The 17,267-nt window shown below is 52.3% G+C and overlaps 2 protein-coding genes across 9 annotated transcripts in view; one reads left to right on the plus strand and one right to left on the minus strand.

The window, feature by feature from the left end:
• Positions 1 to 17,267, plus strand: part of STOML2 (stomatin like 2) — a 253,111-nt gene that overhangs the window by 56,043 nt on the left and 179,801 nt on the right. The window lies entirely within an intron of this gene.
• The window catches only part of UNC13B (unc-13 homolog B), a 154,442-nt gene that overhangs the window by 25,888 nt on the left and 111,287 nt on the right, over positions 1 to 17,267 (minus strand). For all 8 annotated transcript variants that reach the window (XM_053408508.1, XM_053408507.1, XM_053408506.1 and 5 more), the window contains 8 exons: positions 15,506 to 15,669; positions 13,670 to 13,820; positions 11,958 to 12,026; positions 10,035 to 10,124; positions 8,684 to 8,818; positions 7,971 to 8,104; positions 7,396 to 7,481; positions 842 to 968 (listed from right to left, as the gene is read on the minus strand). In XM_053408508.1, the coding sequence (XP_053264483.1) occupies positions 842 to 968; positions 7,396 to 7,481; positions 7,971 to 8,104; positions 8,684 to 8,818; positions 10,035 to 10,124; positions 11,958 to 12,026; positions 13,670 to 13,820; positions 15,506 to 15,669 (956 nt within the window). The remainder of the gene's footprint in view (positions 1 to 841; positions 969 to 7,395; positions 7,482 to 7,970; positions 8,105 to 8,683; positions 8,819 to 10,034; positions 10,125 to 11,957; positions 12,027 to 13,669; positions 13,821 to 15,505; positions 15,670 to 17,267) is intronic.

A 17,267-nucleotide genomic window follows, 5' to 3' on the forward strand; every position in this document is an offset into this window, starting at 1 on the left:
TATGATAGCTGTCTTCAAATATCTCTTGGGCTGCCACATGGAGGGTGGAGGATGCTTGTTTTCTCCTGCCCTGGAGGGCAGGACTCAAACCCATGGCTTCAAGTTACAAGAAAGGAGATTCTGACTAAGCATCAGGAAGACCTTTCTGACAGTAAGAGCTGCTCGACAGTGGAAGACTCCCTCCTTCCTTGGAGGTTTTAAAGCAGAGCTTGGATGGCCATTGGGTAGGGATTCTTTAGCTGAGATTCCTGCATTGCAGGGGTTGGACTAGATGACCCTTGGGTCCCTCCCAATTCTATGATTCCATTACTCTACGTCAGCTCTTCCTCTGTGGGGCCAGAGGCAACATCTGGTGCCAGAGCTGCCCCCTCAGCCTCCAGGAGAGAGACCAAGCAAGGACAGATAGCTCTGGCTTCTCCTCCCAGCTCAGACGGCCAGCCTTTGGAACTTCTTCTGTGATGCTGGGCCGAGCCCTCTAAAGTTTCTTCCTGAATGGGTGGTGGCGGTGAACAAACGCCAACAGAAATGTGTGTCTCGCTGGACAACCGAAAGAGTAAGTGGCAGAGACCGGCCTTACCAGGAGGTACCCCCACGCCTCAGAAGGGCCTCCCTTGCACCAGTGAGCATTTTAACCTGGGGAGGCAGCATCCTGCTCCACGTACCCCTAAGAGGAAGGAGGCAGGAGGCCGTCGGGAAAGGGCACTGTGAGTCACACAGCCAAATCCTCCGGAGAACTTAAGGCGCCTCCGCTTTCTGAAGGGGGGAGGCAGTGGCGCAGGGGTGGCGAGGGGTGTGTGCCTTGCAAGGGAGCCGGAGGTCCCGGGGTCAGCCAGGTACTTACGCAGGGTACTCAGGTATTTTCCCGGCAAAGGCTGGCAGGCTGCAGACATACTCGTTGTACAGCCACTTCACTTTGAAGTGCAAGTTCATGTAGTCGGCGCTTTTGCACAGCCGGTGCTTCTCGTGTTCTGTGAGGAAGGTGGAGAGAGACGAGCAGAGAGGGAGGGAGGGAGAAGGAACGAGAATGCTGTCAGGTGAGTAATTCAATCGGCTCCTTTCCCAGCAACCTGCCACAAAAACAGGAGCCTCCGCACATCCGCAGGGCAGAACGCCCTGCCACACGGTGCATGTCCAAAACCCACGAAATCCCCGCAACCTGGGATCCTGCTAACGATCGCAGGGCATGGCAGTTCATTCGGTTGGGGCCCGGAGCTGATTTTCCACACAGCACTTCAAAAATAGACGGGAAGAGTTTCTGGTTGCCATGGCAATGAGAGGAGAACAGCTTCTTAGGGCTGGTCCTCCTGCTAAGATGCTGCACACATCTCCTAGAGGAGGAAGCACAAAGCAAATCCCTAGAAACAAAAGCAGCCCCCCATGCTGGAGAGTCTTCTGGGGCGCCCTCTGCCCCCCGTCTCACCCAAGCCAGCCCAGTCCTTGGGCAAACCAGAAGGAAGGAAGGGGGGGGCACTGGGTTTGGCCTCCTGGATTTCCAGGCCCCTCCAGCCTCTCTAAAACGAGCTTCAGAATCCAGCACATGCAGCTTCCCGAACCAGCCGGGAGAAGCATTTGCCTGCTTCACAGAGGTCGCCAGGTCCAGTTCGAAAGGGCACAAAGCAGCCGCCTTGCTGAAGCTGGGCAGCTCTGGGTCTGGCCTGGCACTGGATGGGAGACCAGCGGGGAACCCCATGACTTTGCCTCGAGTTCCATCGTGGAGGGAAAGAAGGATGCAAATCTAAAAGTTGAAGAGAGGTTGCACTGCTTGCCTGCCCAGGTAACGAGAGAGACACTTCCCACAAGGCCATTGGGGCGCATGATGCCTCCATCTTGCCCCAGGTCAGTCGTCTCAAGCATGAGACCTTGTGCACAGATGTCTCCTCTTCTCTTTTTCCAAAGTCCCTCCTGTCCACCCCCTTCTCTGGCAGACAGCTGGGTGCTCTCCAAGTTGAGCGGCACCTTTTGCCAAGAAGTGACCCACACGCTGCAGCCACAAGGCCCAGGGAGCTTCTGCTCTCTCCTCGCTGAGGGCCAGTGGCTGCTGGGCTCTTCCCCAAGGTGAAACGGACCTCCCCCAATCTTCCGCATGAGCTCAGGACAGCAGCATGGGGGGCTCCTGGCCTGTCTCCCATCCAAGCGCAGGCCAAGCCCAGGAGGCACATCCGAGGCACGGACAGATCTAACCAGCTAACTCTTTCAAGCCACCTGAGGATCTGGAGGTCCTAACTGTGTGGCTGAAGCCACTGCTTGCAAGAAACAGTCCCCCTTCCCTCCCAGGAGCAGAGCTGCGCATTCTCTGGGCAAAGAGGGGCAGCAGGATGTGCCACCATCCTCTGCAGCCGATGACCCCGGCCAGGGCGCCCCCTCCTTCTCTTCAGCAGAAGCGGCCAGGGAAGCGTCAATGTCCTGGAATCCCCAAGGGCAGGTCGTTTGCCAGGCATGGCAAGGCCGGTCTAAGATCCCGAAAGCCCCCAGGGGAAAGGGGATTTACTGAAAGCAAGCGCAGAGCAATTCTGCGTCCCACTTCAGACAGCAGGAGGGTTTTATTAGCACTCAAGGAGGCCAGTAATTAAGACTTATTGGGGGAGAGAAAGAGAAAGAAAGGAGGTCACCTGGATACCCATTTAAGCCGGAAGGCGCGAGGAGATCCCCAGACATTTGGTAAGAGGAAGCCGCCTTCCTGAAAGCAAGAGTTCTTCTGCTACAGAATAATTGTAGGACCAATGTACCATATTTTTCTGTGTATAAGACTAGGTTTTCCGCCTAAAAAATAATTTCCAAAATTTGGGGGCATCTTATACACCTATAGCTCTCCCTCCATTTTCTTAAGTCGGAGTTCCCCAAAATAGGGGGAATCTTATACATGGGGGTGTCTTATAGACGGAAGAATAGGGTAAATTCCATCACTAGCCTCAGTTTCATTTTAAATTATTCAGGTTTAGGTAATTGGAATAAATCCCCTGCCCCCCTTTTCCTGTTCTACCAACACCAAGCAGTGCCACACATCAGAAGGAGCACCCCACACATGGAGGGCGTTCCCAAGACCCCTTGAGGGAATTCCCAGCAGCTGAAGAAGACCTTTGCATTCCTCCCCACACCTTAGGCTCAGGACACCATTTTCACCCTTACTGCTCAGGACCACAAGACCTCTGAAGAGAACAGGAAACACTCAGGCTTTTCATCTCCTCTGCATGTGTGATGGCCCTTCGAGGCTCCCTGCAGGTTTTTCCTGGGCTCAGGCCTCTTGCTGTCTGGCTCTCCCAGCCCATCTTAAGACTTCAGGACGCAGAGAGAAAAGGGCCAGGAGAGATGAGACGTCAAAGCCAACGCAGAGCCTTCAGCTTTTGGCACCTTCGCTTCCAGAATGTTTCCATGACACTTGTCTCAACGCAAAAAATGCCAACTATCCTGGCAGAAACTTTTCTAACCTTGGGCTGCCTAAATTCTTAAAAATTGCTGGTAAATGCCACTGATCCCCACTTGATAATATCCAGGGAAAACAGAGCCAATGGCATAACATGAAGGCACCGTGTATATTTGTATCCTGTGCCTCCTCCTTCAAGAAGGGGCCGGACCTCCTTCTCAAGATTTCTGCGCTTTCAGATGATACCCTGAACTTAAGAGGTCCCTGCTAAACATCAGGGAAAACCTTCTGGCCGTCAGAGCCATCCAAGGGAGACTCCCACGAGAGGCAGTGGACTCTCCTTCAAAGAGCCTAGATGGCCATCTCTCATCTATGACCGAGCTGAGATTCCCACACTGCAGGGGGTTGGACTACATGAGCCTTGGGGCATCTTTCAACTCCACGATTCTATGATTCTAAGACCGCAGTGCTGAAGTTTTGGACAGTGACGTCTAAAAGCCAATACGTTGGCAACGGCCAAGATTTTCACACTTGACCCTACAGAGAGGAAGGGCTGCAATGGCCGACAGGCTTTTCCTCCCAGGGACATCTGATGATGATGATGATGATGATAATAATAATAATAATAATAATAATAATAATAATAATAATAATAATTTATACCCTGCCCATCTGGCTGGGTTTCCCCAGCCACTCTGGGCGGCTTTCAACAGAATATTAAAATACAATAGTCTATTAAACATTAAAAGCTTCCCTAAACAGGACTGCCTTCAGCTGTCTTCTAAAAGTCTGGTAGTTGTTGTTCTCTCTGACATCTGGTGGGAGGGCATTCCACAGGGCGGGCGCCACCACCGAGAAGGCCCTCTGCCTGGTTCCCTGTAACCTGGCTTCTCGCAGGGAGGGAACCGCCAGAAGGCCCTCAGAGCTGGACCTCAGTGTCCGGGCTGAACGATGAGGGTGGAGACGCTCCTTCAGGTATACTGAACTGAAGCCATTTAGGGCTTTAAAGGTCAGCACCAACACTTTGAATTGTGCTCGGAAATGAAAACACAAAACCAGGATACCTTCGCCTGGACACTGCCAAGCAATGGAGCTCTCCCAGTGAGGCTCTCTAGAAGGAGGGCGGGCCAGGAGAAGGCCCTACAGTACCTGGCACCTGAAAAGAAGCTGCGAGGGAAAGCGCACTCAGAGCAGAGGAGCAGCAGGCGGGGTTTTCTGCAGGGTGGAGCGACAGACACAAGCTGCTTCCTGCCGCCACTGGCCTGCCATGGAAAGGGGCTCAGGCAGACGTGTCTGCTCTGCAAACTAAGCATCACTTTGGGGTTTGCGATCTACGCACAGCCTGGGAGGGGGATGGGAACCTGCTAAACTAGAATAAAGTCAGGGAGAAAGAAAAAAGGCTCTTACCGCCCTGGAAGAGGACCATGCGGATGCGAAATATAGGTGGGGCTTTGGACAGAGAAAAGGTAGGAGTGAACCAACCACCAATGTTCACACAGCCCTCCCTGACTCCCAACTCCAAAAAGCTGCCACTTGGCTGCAGATCCTTCTGTCTATTCATGTCGAAGCAGAGCAAGGCGAGAGGCCTCTGGTTGGCTGCCATCCTCACCAGGAATCGCTCTTCTAGAGAGAGATGCTCAGAAGGACCCTTCACGTCTTTATGATTATTATTTAAATTTCTACGCTGCCCTTCGTCCAAGGATCACAGGGCTGTTTGCAATATAGAAGCACAAGGCAAACCGAAAGCATACACCCCCCTCCCCCAGTTTAAAAGGCTACAGATTGTTTCATTAGCCAAAGGCCTGGAAGAAGAGGGATGTTTTTGCCTGGCATCTAAAGATAGGTACCAGGAGAGCACCCCATAAATGGGGAGCCATCGCAGAAAAGGCCCCGTTCTTATGCTGCCACCCTCTGGATCTCTCCCTTCATGTTCTACATCTGTTAATGTGGGGTGGGGGTGGGAGGCTATGTGCTATTATTCTCACTATGGAAAGGAAAGGTCTTTAGCAGAAACATTCAGAAGGGTCACCAAAGGGAAGGCTCTTACCACATGATGCCTTGAGGGTGCTCATTCTATCCAGAACTTAAGAGATGAGCAAGGGGTGAGACAAAAAGCACACACAGGCCAGACATTATTAGGAGCCCAGAGGGAAGAGGCTTAGCCCACCAAAATACAGGAGATGGAAGAGTCACATTTGCGCTCCTAAGGAAGAGCTCCACTTCGCAGCAGAACTGCAGCAGAGGGAGGACAAAATCTCAGGAGTGTGTGTGTGTGTGTTTCTCACTCCTGCTCTTCGAGGTGTCAGAACCAATTGGATGCTAATTACCTGAAGCGACATCTTGAAACACAGATCGCATCCCCTGTGCCTATTAGCCATGATCAAAATGCATCATGCTCAAACCCAGAGCATTGAAAAGGAAGCAAAGGCAGCAACGGCTTTAAAGGTTGAAAAATCAAACCCGCAGAAGGAGGCTTCATCATGGCTCAGTGCAGTTAACCGCCTGGCCCCTTTCCCCCTCTCCTCCCCCCCATTGTGTTTTGCATAAACAGGAGCTGGAGGCCTGGGATAATTATTACTCAAATGAGTATGCATGTTGCCAAGATATCGCAGGGTGGGGAGGAGTATCTAATGCCAGGATCCATGCCATGTATTCACACTTGTGTATTCTTCCTGCTGGTTTGATCCCTCACCTTGAGCAAACTAACCTCAGATGCCCGGATTTTTCTAATGCTCTGATCATTTAAGGTAACAACCAGAGTAGAAATGCCACCCCTAAATGCTCCCCAGAGACTAGTGGCTCATTTAGGGGCAAACAGAGTTTGGAGTGGGGAGTTTGCAGTGGATCAGTGGTCAGCCCTGTCTGGCCAGCTCTGCAAGCCTCCTCCAGGCACTGGAGCTCAGGAGAGGATGGTTCTGTTCCCAGCCAAAGCTGGCTGTGCAGGATGTGGCTGATCTCCCTTCCTGTCTCCCCAGATGGCTGTGCAGAGAGGAGCAACCAACAGGCCTCTCCGACCATCGCGACGGCCCCAGCCCCACCACAAGCACTGCTTCAATTTTAAAAAGCATACATTAAAAAAAGCATGCCATATATATAAAAGTGTAGAGCAAACCTTTCAGTGAGAAGGGGCAAAGAAAAAGTGGACATCAGCAACAGGTCTGGGGCAGAGGTGGGGGCAAGCAGCCCTCTCCCCTGCCCCACACCCCAGGATGCCAAAGAGCAGGAGAAGCAGAGACCCAAGACGAAGGTCCTCGGAAACATCCCATGAAGTGTGGGTCACCCTCTTTGCCCTGCTCCACTCAGGTACTAGCCCACAGCGCGAATCAAGGGGAGCAGGGACTTCGTGTCCTCTAGCTGCACAAATTCAGGGGCTAAGGGCAGAGAGATGCCGCCCTCTGTCCAGGGGGAGAGAGAATGGGAAGGTGATTGTGCCCAGAGAGGACAGAGCCAGCGGCTGCTCTTAGGGCTTGGCAGCTTCTCGCCTGGTGCAGGAGGAAGGCCAGTCCTCAGTCTCCTGATGGGCAAAGGATGCCAAGCTCCATTCCAAGAAGCGACAGCGGTGCTGAGCTGGCAGAGCAGCGCTGGCAAGGCTTCCTCGGATGGCCTGAGAAACTCCCCCGGGAGCTTTTGGCAGCTCCTCACAGAACACGGCACAGAGCTCAGGGATTCCGGCTGCAGCATCATGGAGAAGTAATTTGATTAGAGGACAGCCGGCCTTTGCAAGGCTTCGACCCAAGCGGAACGTGACTGGCCAGTTGCCGAGCAAGAAGCTGGAAGGCACGGCCCATGGGAGCCTCGCTGGAGCAGGGCAGGGAAGGCCACCATGTCATTTATGGCTGGTTGGGAGCCTCGACAGGAGACTCCTGGAAATCAAAAGGCACTGAAAGCAGCCGCTCCAGCCCACGGCCGGCCCCTGGCAAAGGTGCTCATCAGCAGGGAGCAAGGACCTCCTGCAAAACACCCGGGCCAAAGGCCAGGAACCGCTTTTGTAAAACCCTCTGCAGCAGTAAGGAATGCCAAGACCAGCCACCTACCTTCCATGGCGTATTTCATATCCTGAGCAAAGAGGTTCCACATGACTTCGGCGCTGATCTTCCCAACAGCCAGCTCCTGAGGAAACCTAAAGGGAAGGGAAGATCCCTGACGGTGGATCGCTCTCAGAAGACACTGGCAAGAGGGATTCTGCAGGATCCCGCAACCTTTGGCCAATGAGGTCTGTCTCCCAAATTACCACAAATTCCTGGGTCGAGTGAGAGTCCCCTGGGCTACATCCTGCCCTTCTTGCTCCCTTGACAACCTTGTTGCGTTATTCACTTGCCCCTCCCCCAGCCCCGCTTAGACCTAACATCCACACAGAGCTCTTGAGGGGAGTGGGGTGGAGGAGAGAAAGGCACCTGGAAGGCCAGAGGAGCTGCTCTCACCCCACTCGCCAGGAGAGTATCTGAGCTCTAACGCTGCAGGGGTGTGAGTGGGAACACCATCGAAACAGTGTCACCCCAAAGAGACAGGAAGGTCAGAAAGGCAGAAAGGCAAAAAAGACAGGCAGGCAAAGCGAATCCGGCCGGCTCACGGAGTCTGCTTCCGGCAGCAAAGCAAGAGGGGCTCTTACTGGTTGAGGACGGGGGCATAGGAGTTCTTGTCCTCTTCGACGATGGAGACAATGAGGGTGATGAGCTTGGGCCAGAAGTCCAGGTTCTTGATGCTGGGGCCTTGCTCCTCGGGAGGCATGTCCTGAGCTTTGTTCTAGAGGAAAAGCAAAAGGCACCAGATGGGCAACTGGGCAAGGGCCTGCGCCTTCTGCCAGAGCACGAGGGAAGCCAGGCACCCATAGCCAAAAAAATTGTGGGTGCCTGGGCCCACAGGGCTCCCTGGAGATGGTGCCGCTGCTCTCCAAATTTTTCATTTTCAGAATTCTGCGACTGAGATCTGGGCTTCCTTCTCCCTCCCACCTTCTGGGTCGTGTTTCTTAAGCTTCATCCAGTCTGCTTTTCGGGCTGCATTTCTAGGCACAGGCCGGGGCTATAAAGCTCTTTCTCCAAGTGTGTGCCCCCCCCCCAGCACCTTCTAGGGGAAAACCCGCGTTTCACTGCTAAATCAGAGCAACGATAACGGGTTTTTCTGTGGGTTGCCATTTGCTCCGATTCAGTGGTAAAAGACAGGCAAAAGGGCTGGCAGGGGGTGCTCTGGCGCTGAGCTTTAAAGCATGGACTGAGCCTGGAACGTGGGCCTAAGGGCAGAGACACTCTGACCCCTTACTAAGCCACTCTGGGAGGGCTTTCCAGATGAAGTGGAATACAAATGCTATTGTCACCCTTGACTCACAGGGTCTGTCTGGTATTCGCGGCTGTACAAATCCTGGCAGTTGTTGAAGATATACTCGTACGTTGAGTTGAGGCAGGCTTTGACACAATCCTTCACCACCTGACTGGCGCGAGGAGGGCTCTGCAATTCCTGGACCTGGAAAGGAAGGCAGCAGTGGGTGGGAGGCAGAGAGAAGCCGCATGTGCCACAAGTCGCGCCGCCTCTGAGGCTGGCAGTCAGGTCGCCCAGGCTTTGTTGCCTACAAAGGGTGTTAGAAACCTGCTGCTCTGGAGAATGCATGGGACCCCTGCGACTTTAAAAACCAGAGTTTTTGGAAGAGGGAAAACCTTAGATGCGGCTTCTCAGAACATTTGCAAACAGAGGAAAACGCCATTGCAGAACATTTATTCTGAATTTCTGCAGCAGTCAAAACAAACTCAGACACCTGGCCTGAAAAAGAACTTGACAGCACAGGTATTGATGTTCCAGGAGCAGAATAAGCCTGTTTGTTCAGATAAAATAAACAGGTGTGCCTGCCGCTTCCTGCACCAGCACTCACATCGAAGCGGTAATAGCTTTACGGGTGTCAGAAATCATCACTTGGCTTCCCTGTTAGCTGGAAAAGCACAAAGGCAGATTTCATTACCAATCAGCAGCCTTCACTGTGAATAATGGGCTTCTTGTTCCTGTAAAATGAATTGTTTTGTTCCAGTATTTAACTTTGTTTCCAGGGATATTTACAAATAAGCAGCATTTAATTAATTGGCAAATGAATAAGGCTGTCAGATAAGCACACGGGAAAGTTCATAGCCACATCAGTGAGCGAGATGCGATAACAACTCAGTTGGGACCTGCAGCAGAATCTCCACTTGCTGGAAGGATGGAGGAGAGATCTTGCATTCGGAGGCAAAGGCTGACCTCTCCTTGGACTAGGAGGCTGAAGGCTTCTCCACACTTCACATTTCTCCGCTCTTTCCAGGCACAGTCTGCATTTTAAAGCTCCATGTCCGAGCAGCACCCTTTTTTGCTCTGGAGCTTTGCCCATGAAAAACCTACTCTTTGAAGCTCAATTGGAGCAAATGGCAATCCGCAGAAAACCCGAACTGCTGTTTGCTCCAACTGAGCATTAAAGAGTGAGTTTTTGCAGGGAAAGCTTCAGGGGAAAAAACCCTCATGCCTGGAGCTTTTAAGCACAGAGCTGTGCCTGGACAGAGCAGGGCAAAAGTGTGGACAAGTCCATAGACTGGACAGTCTGAGAGGTGCTTTTCTCAAGCTCCTCCCCAGAGAAAGAGAGGAGGAGGAGGAGGAGGTCTCTGCCAGAGAGTGAGGGCTTGGCTTTGCCAGGAACAGCCACCGGGAGGAAGACCCCTACCTTCATTCTGAAAAAGGTGATGCTGGTCAGCAGGTCCACGGTAGATTTCAAGTCCTGCAAGCGGTCTCGGCTGCTGGCCGGAAAGTTGTTCTGTTGGCAGAAAAACCAATCCCCTTCTAAAAAAGGCAAAAAGGTGAGCATGGCTCAAACACCCAGGGACAAACACCCAGCTCAGTGGCCCAAACAGGCAGCAGCACGGGAGGCTCTTCCAAAGGTGGAGAACCAGGTGTTTTGGGGACTTCCCATCACTGCTGACTACTGGTTTTGGTGGCTGGTGCTGATGGGAGCTTCACATCGCTTAGAAGACCACATCCCTGCATGAGTCTAACCCGACAGGAAAAACTGCTTATAGCTAAACAAGACTGGGATGAGGGGCGGAAGGGAGGGGCACAAGGAAGGAAGGGAGACTTCCCCCTCAGTGCAGGATTTCCCTGGTCACAACAATGATACCAATTCACCCAAGGGCCACACGCTTGGTTCACTCTGTGTTAAGGCATCCTCAGAACGATAAACGCCCAGGAAACAGATCGGACGCTTCCTTTTAAAAGTTGGCGGTGAGCAAGAGCCAAGGCAACAAGAAAGAAACCTCTCTGGATGCTTCTGGCCCTGCTGGCTTCTGAGCCGGAGCTGCCCTCCCTCCTTGTTGACGTTTCCAGGGCAGAAGACACCTTTAATTAATGTGGAAGGGCTTCGCTCCCCAAGACAGAACGTCAGCTGCACTTTGGGGACAATCAATTAGGAGCCCATTTATGCAACAGAGTCTTATCATTACAAATTAGATCTAATTACATTTCACTGCAGCTCACACTAGGCTACTATTTTTGGCAGCAGAATGAACCGGCATCTCATCCAAGGATTAGCTATTCCCCCCACCATAACGAGCGGTATTATTCTACAATGTATAATTACACCATTCCCAAAGGCCATTTCCTCGTGCTGTTTCTAGCCAATGTGGTGCACATTCTTTTTTGTTTACTGCTATGCAGAACCCCAAACTGCAAAAATGAAACTGAAACTCTCAACATCGTCACCACGTGCCGAACTGGCTGTATACCAAGGCAGAGGAGCTCTCTCTACTTGATTGCAAGGAGGAGAAACTCCCTGCCATGCTCTGCATTGCTATAGCAATAATAATGGGAATAGAGGCTATCCAAAACATGATAAAGACCCAATCTAGGTATCACAGTCCTCCTAAGGTCACCTTTAAGGGGGTAAAGAGAAAATAATTGGCAAAGAGGCTTGCTTTAGTTGATGCCATTCAGCTGAGCCCAGTGGAAACATCCGTCAAGGGATCCTAACTAAGAGCCATCCAAACTGAATCCTGAGTGTTACAGGCTGGGCTTTCCTGGCAGGGGTGCAGCGATGCTGGACTTGTCTGGGCAGACGCATTGACCATGGTTCATAGTGCAGAAGCTGCAGGCAAGAGCGCGGCTCCCCTCCCCACCCCGAGTCTTTTGGAGAGGGCATTATCAAGCCGGCGAGAGCTGCAAAGCCTGTTCCCAATCTTTGCTAATTTAGATGGGAGCACGACAACTCTGCAAAAGGTCACTATTACACTCCATTTTTAAATTCTGAAGTGTCCTCCTCCCACAGGAGGATTTCTGAGTTGGAAAGCGGAAGGACAACTCCCCACCCACCCAGCCTTTGTCTGCTCAGACATTTCTTACCCTAGGTTTATTTTTAAAAAAGCAGAAAGGACTAGCAGGACTCCACTCAGTGGGAGCCAGGAAGCCCCCTGCCTCAGCCAAAAACCCGAGACAAGCCTCTCTCACCCTCCCAGGCCGACATGGGGATAATCAGGCTGGCCTGCTTTACAGCACAGCAGTGAGGATTACAGACATAATGAATGCGAGGCACTTGAAGGCTCAGGAGGGGGTTCACGAGTGCCAAGAACTATTCACAATCTCTCTGTGTGGCTCTTACCCGGTACATGGACAGGTCGATGCGGAGGGAATTGTGCAGCTGGTCCAGAAGTTTAACAAATCGCTCTTTCTGTGTGCAGGAGGAAAAGAGGATGTGTTAGAGGGGCGGCCAAAAACTGGTCCTTACCTATTTCCAGGCCTAAAGGGGAGCTCCCCTTCTGGGGTACATTTCTCTCCTCCCCCCCAAAAAAGGGCCACTCAGTCTGTTGGGACACACAAACAGAGTGAAAAGGTTTGCATCCATCGAAGCAGTGGGTGCAGAACTGTTTTCTGTCCGAGGGCTGCAACCTCCCAGGGTGGCCATGGCAGTGGCAAAAGTGAGAAGACCCATTCGGACAGCAGGCTGCAAAAGGCTAAGATGCTTTTTCTGCACACACTTTGCTCCACCTTCCATTCAGGCAAGCGAGAGGCACCGTCACTTCAAGGGCATATTCCAGCCGGGCAAAGGCACCCGAGAAGCACGTGAAGCAGGGCCCTTGAAGGGGCGTGGCCTGGGGGAGAGGGGCGTGGCCCACACAGAGTCCAGAGTGTGAAAGAGATGCCCAAAGGGCCACATTGGGCCCCCAGGCCTGAGGAGTAACGTGGTGGCAGAGGAATCTGCCCTGAGGAGGGCGGCTCTGTCAGGAAATAAATAGGATCCCTTAGGAATCACCCCTCTGTGGGGGAAAAGAATCCCATGAAGATTTAGAGCAGCCCCACTTACTTGACAGTAAGGGAAAACATCCAATCAGTGTTATTTTGGAACTCTTGAGGCCTTGGAGATTTGAAAGGATTAAAAGGCATTTTCACTGCCCACGTTTAAGGACTGGGACATCACTACTTGGTTTCGTTCTCTGCTTTAAAACCACAGAGCGGCAACACAAACAATTTCAAGATTGTTACATTATCAGGCATGCAACATCAAAAATCCAAAGAACTGCATGCAAACACCGATTGATTCGTTTCAGGCAGAGCAGGCCACTGGCATTGTTATCAAGAATTCTAAGGTCTCAAATACAGAATCAATATTCATAAATGCACACATATCTAAATATATAAGCCACGTGTCTGAAATAGTACAGGAGAGCAATCCTGAAGCCATTTTGACTCTCCCAGTGACCTCAGATATTCCTCTGCAGGAAGGGAGGCAAATGGGGAAAGCCTTCCCATGGTCTTTTCACCTACAAATCCTAAGGTATTAACCTTCACAAAAGAATGGCGAGAGTGCCCAGGTAATGCAACCAGCGGCCATTATCAGGCATCCTGGCAGACAGGATTTCTGCTGTAAACTGCCTCTTTCTGTGATGTATGTATGACGATTTGGTGGTGGTCTTTGGCTAAGGCGGTTGGGCAATGTCAAAAGTCTTTAAAGGTTCCTGCACACTTTTGTTCAGGATCTCTCCCTCCTTGGAAGGAGCGGAGAGAACTCTGTGGCAATAGAAAAATAAAGATCTGCCTTGCTTTCCACTGGATCCTGCCTCCATCCATTCTTCTCTGACTGACCATGGACTTAGGGGACTCAGTCCCAAGGGGAGTTGAGCAGCAAAAGCCAAGCCCCAATTTCTACATCAGCATCACTCGGGCAAGTGTCTTTGTGAGTCTAAAGGAACTTGCCTTGGCAGGAAGAAGGGGCAGCATTTCTTCCAACCTACAGAATGATGTTCCTTGTCCCCTTGAACCTGGACCCACAAGCAAGCAAGCGGGGGGCAGGGGGGAGACAGCAGGGGCACTTACCCCAAAGTTTGAAGCCGAGAAGCGGTCGGAGGCAGACACGTTGGTGGAGGCTGTTGTGTGAGCATAGTAAGCATTGATGTTGGCCAGCAAGGTGCTCATCACCGCTGGCACCCCCGGGCACATGTACTTGGAGGAGAGACATGCAAAATGCCTGGGGGAACAGAAGCCATTGGGGGCCATCAGGCAGAAGCTGCAGGGATGCTCAGAGCCATCTCAAGGAAGGACATGCGTAAGGTGCCTTTTATCTTCAAAAAAGACTCCCCCTTCTCCTACCAAGCATCAACCCAACCTCTGTTGTGCCAGAAATCACAGGGTGACTGGGATGCTGGGGGTGGGAAGCGAAAGCTCATCCACTCCAACACACGCCCCCCTCCCTGCAAAAACCAGGCCACAGGGTGCAAGTCAGGAGCAAAAATCTCCTCCTCCCCGCCCAATGCTTCCCCCAGAGCAAATGGCTCCAAGTGACTCAAGAGACTGGATGAGGCACCACGCTATGGGGGAAGTGGGGGTGGAGAGGGGCCTCAGGATCTAGCAGAGAGGCTCAGGTGTGTGTGTGTGGGGGGGAGAAATCCCACTCATAGCCCATAAAAGGCACTGAAGATGAGCAAGACCCATCCCACGATCCATCCCAAAGAGAATGAGACAGCCAAGAGCTTCACACCATGCAGAATCCCGGCTGCAAGGGGGCTGGTGCCAGGGGGTCCAGATGCTGCCAGGAAAGGTTCAAAGTCATCTCTGCCTGACCCCCGGCATCAAGGAGGCCACAGCAGGGAGCACGGCTAACTAGCCTGCTGCTTTTACAGACCGCCTTAAAAGATGCACCAGAATTAGGAAGCAGCTGGGAATAAACTTATCCAGTGCCCAGGAACCTAAGCCTCCCTGCCTCTGCCCAGCGCTCTGAGCGCAAGGACATCCCCAAGGGCAAGACATCCTTCGCTGCCTCTCCTGGGAAGCAAAAGCAGCAGCAGCAGCAGCAGGAGGAGGGCTCTCCCCACCTGAGACCCCCAGGAGCTGGGATGCAGAGCAGAGCCTCCTGTTGCTTCAGCTCCTGCTTAGGAATCTGGAGCAAGAGCCTCTCTGCTCAGCTCCGCCCTTCCCCTCCAGCAACTTTCCAGCAAGACTTTCTCGCCAACTCTATTAATTAGAGAGTGCTTCTCTCCTGTCATGTCTCGTGACATAATCCCCTTTCAAGCACTGTTTTCCCTTATTTATAGCAGTTTTTCTTTGACTGTTTACTTTAATCATCCCACAAGCCCTAGTGCTGGGGGAATGAGTTTTAAGTTTTCCTGCGGGAGGGTTTCTTTTCTGCACTTTAATGAGAGCAATTAAATGAGAAAATGCAAATGAGGCCACTTCCTTCCTGAGGATGGCAGGATGGGCCCAAAGGAACCTACAAGCTCCCTGAGCCTCCCTGGGGGACCTGGATCCAGTTTCCCCAAGGGGAGCACCAGACGCAGTCTGCTGGAGCCCCAGCCCCCTCCAGCCCCACCCGGCCCTGTCTCTGGCATCCCAGAATAAGGGAGCAGCATTAAGACACATGGCAGAAGAAGAAGATACCCTGCAGTTGGCAAAACTGGCATTTTAAATGGAAGTCTGATGGCCAATCATATTCTGATGGCCAGGATCATATTCTGCAGAAGAGTGTGCAGAAGGCAGGTTTTTAAAGGACGATGGTTCTCAAAAGTCCCGCCATCACAACTTCCTGAGCTGCTCTCAGACTCGACTTTCTCGCATCAAACCCAAGCCCGCCCCTTCCTAACCAGGAAACCTTTCCGCAATGGACCTTTCAGTGGCACCCGGGATGAAAGGGATGCTCAGCATCGGGCAGGAACTCACGTCATGGCCTGGTAGATGGACTCGATCCCGTAGCGCATGGCAAACTCGTCCACAATCTCCTGGCCCGTCTCGTCAAAGTAAACCTTCCAGGCGTCATCCCCTTTGGCATCAGGAATCTTCACCACCCCGTTTCCTTGCACATCTGTCAGGTGGTGGAAGAGGTTCTGGAGCAGAAAAGGAGACCAGCACATCAACGCTGGGGCTGCTGCTGCTGCTGCCACAGACCCGGACACATCACTTCTTTGGGTGTGAACCCAACAGAAGGTCAGAGTGGTACAGAGCACCCTCACAGTCAGGTTCCCTTTATCATTGACATACATGGCGTACTCTTAAAGAACTCAGAAAGGGAAGAGCAGCTGCCCAGTGGTCAGAGTCCACCTGCCTTCGTAGCTTGGGGAAACTTGTGGGGTTTCGTCCCCCACCCTCGCCTTCCCCCTGGCCTGAAGGTTGCTCTCTTCTCCAGCATTGCATCCTGACAACCTCTGCTGTCCCACCCAAATCTTTTCTGGTTAATCAACCCCTTCTGCAGAAAGCTAAAGCTCAGGGAGAGGGCTATTGCCAAGAACTTGTGTGAAGAGTTCAAATCCTCCCTGCGTGACCTCGACACCCTTTCTACTTCACAGGGGTGTTGTGAAGATAAAATGGGCAGGGGATCAAATCAGGGTATGTCACCCGTGAGCTCTCTATGCAAAGGTGGGATAGAAGTGACTATAGAGATGCGGCCCTCAATGCCTGAGTGGTGGCATGCAGGGTCCAAAATGCTCCTCTTCTGTGTCTGAGCTACCAAGATCAGTGTGCTGCTTCTCTCCAACTATCCCTCTGCGTGGAGCAGGCTCTTCTTCTGTTCTCCACAAGTGATCAGGAAACCGTGACGGGGACAGAACCAGGTCACAGACTGGGCAGCTCTGCTGGGCAGGCAAAACCAGAGAAGGTTGTGAGGCCGGCCTGGAGCAAAGCGCTTCCTTAAACAGGCCAGGCAGCCCCAGAGGATGAGTCAGTTGGCGGCGAGGGCCGGATGGCAAACCAGCTTGCCTGCTTCAACTCAGGTGGAGTTTGAATCACACTTCCCAGAGCAAAATGGGACTCCCTAAAGTGACCCCAATTAACCCCCCTTTTGGAGGGGCTATGAAACCATCAGGTGGCCGGGCAGAGAAAGAAGGCGAGGAAATGGCTTAAGCAGTTCACATACTGGTGTCCCGCTAGACATTCATTACTGGCCAGCTTTCTGTTCTTCGCTGCTGTCATGCAAATGAATTTCCTAATGACATCCCCGCTGGCTCAATTTCAGGCACAAATCATCTTTGAGCTTTCTGTCTTGTCAGCCTGCTCAGGGACAGCTCTTGTCCCCTCTGGGGCTCAGTAATGAACAGTCACACCAATGCAAAAGGCCCTTCAGCCAACGCAGCCTGAAAAGGACAATGTTGGGAAGATGGAGTCCATCTTCCTTTCCATTTGGTTCCTTGTTGAAACTTTGAGGACATGACCGTCTAATCATCACAGAACCAGGATTCTTCCAGGAATTTAATCGGAGCCCAGAGGCTCCAGTGCAGGAGATGCCAGCAGGCCATGAAATTGCTCATTCCAGAGCAGCAACTAAAAGTCAGCTAATAAATAAGCAAAGGAAATGGACGTGCCTCTCTTCCCCTAGGCAGGGGGCCACCCTGCACAAATCGAAGCAGGCTGTGCCCACAAGAGCAGGGGACTGTTTTGGGCAGCAGCCTGCAAATCTTTTCTGGAGAAGCTAACAAGGCGCCTGAAGCCA

The sequence above is a fragment of the Podarcis raffonei genome, chromosome 11, assembly GCF_027172205.1.
Source record: "Podarcis raffonei isolate rPodRaf1 chromosome 11, rPodRaf1.pri, whole genome shotgun sequence".
Lineage (NCBI taxonomy): Eukaryota > Metazoa > Chordata > Lepidosauria > Squamata > Lacertidae > Podarcis > Podarcis raffonei.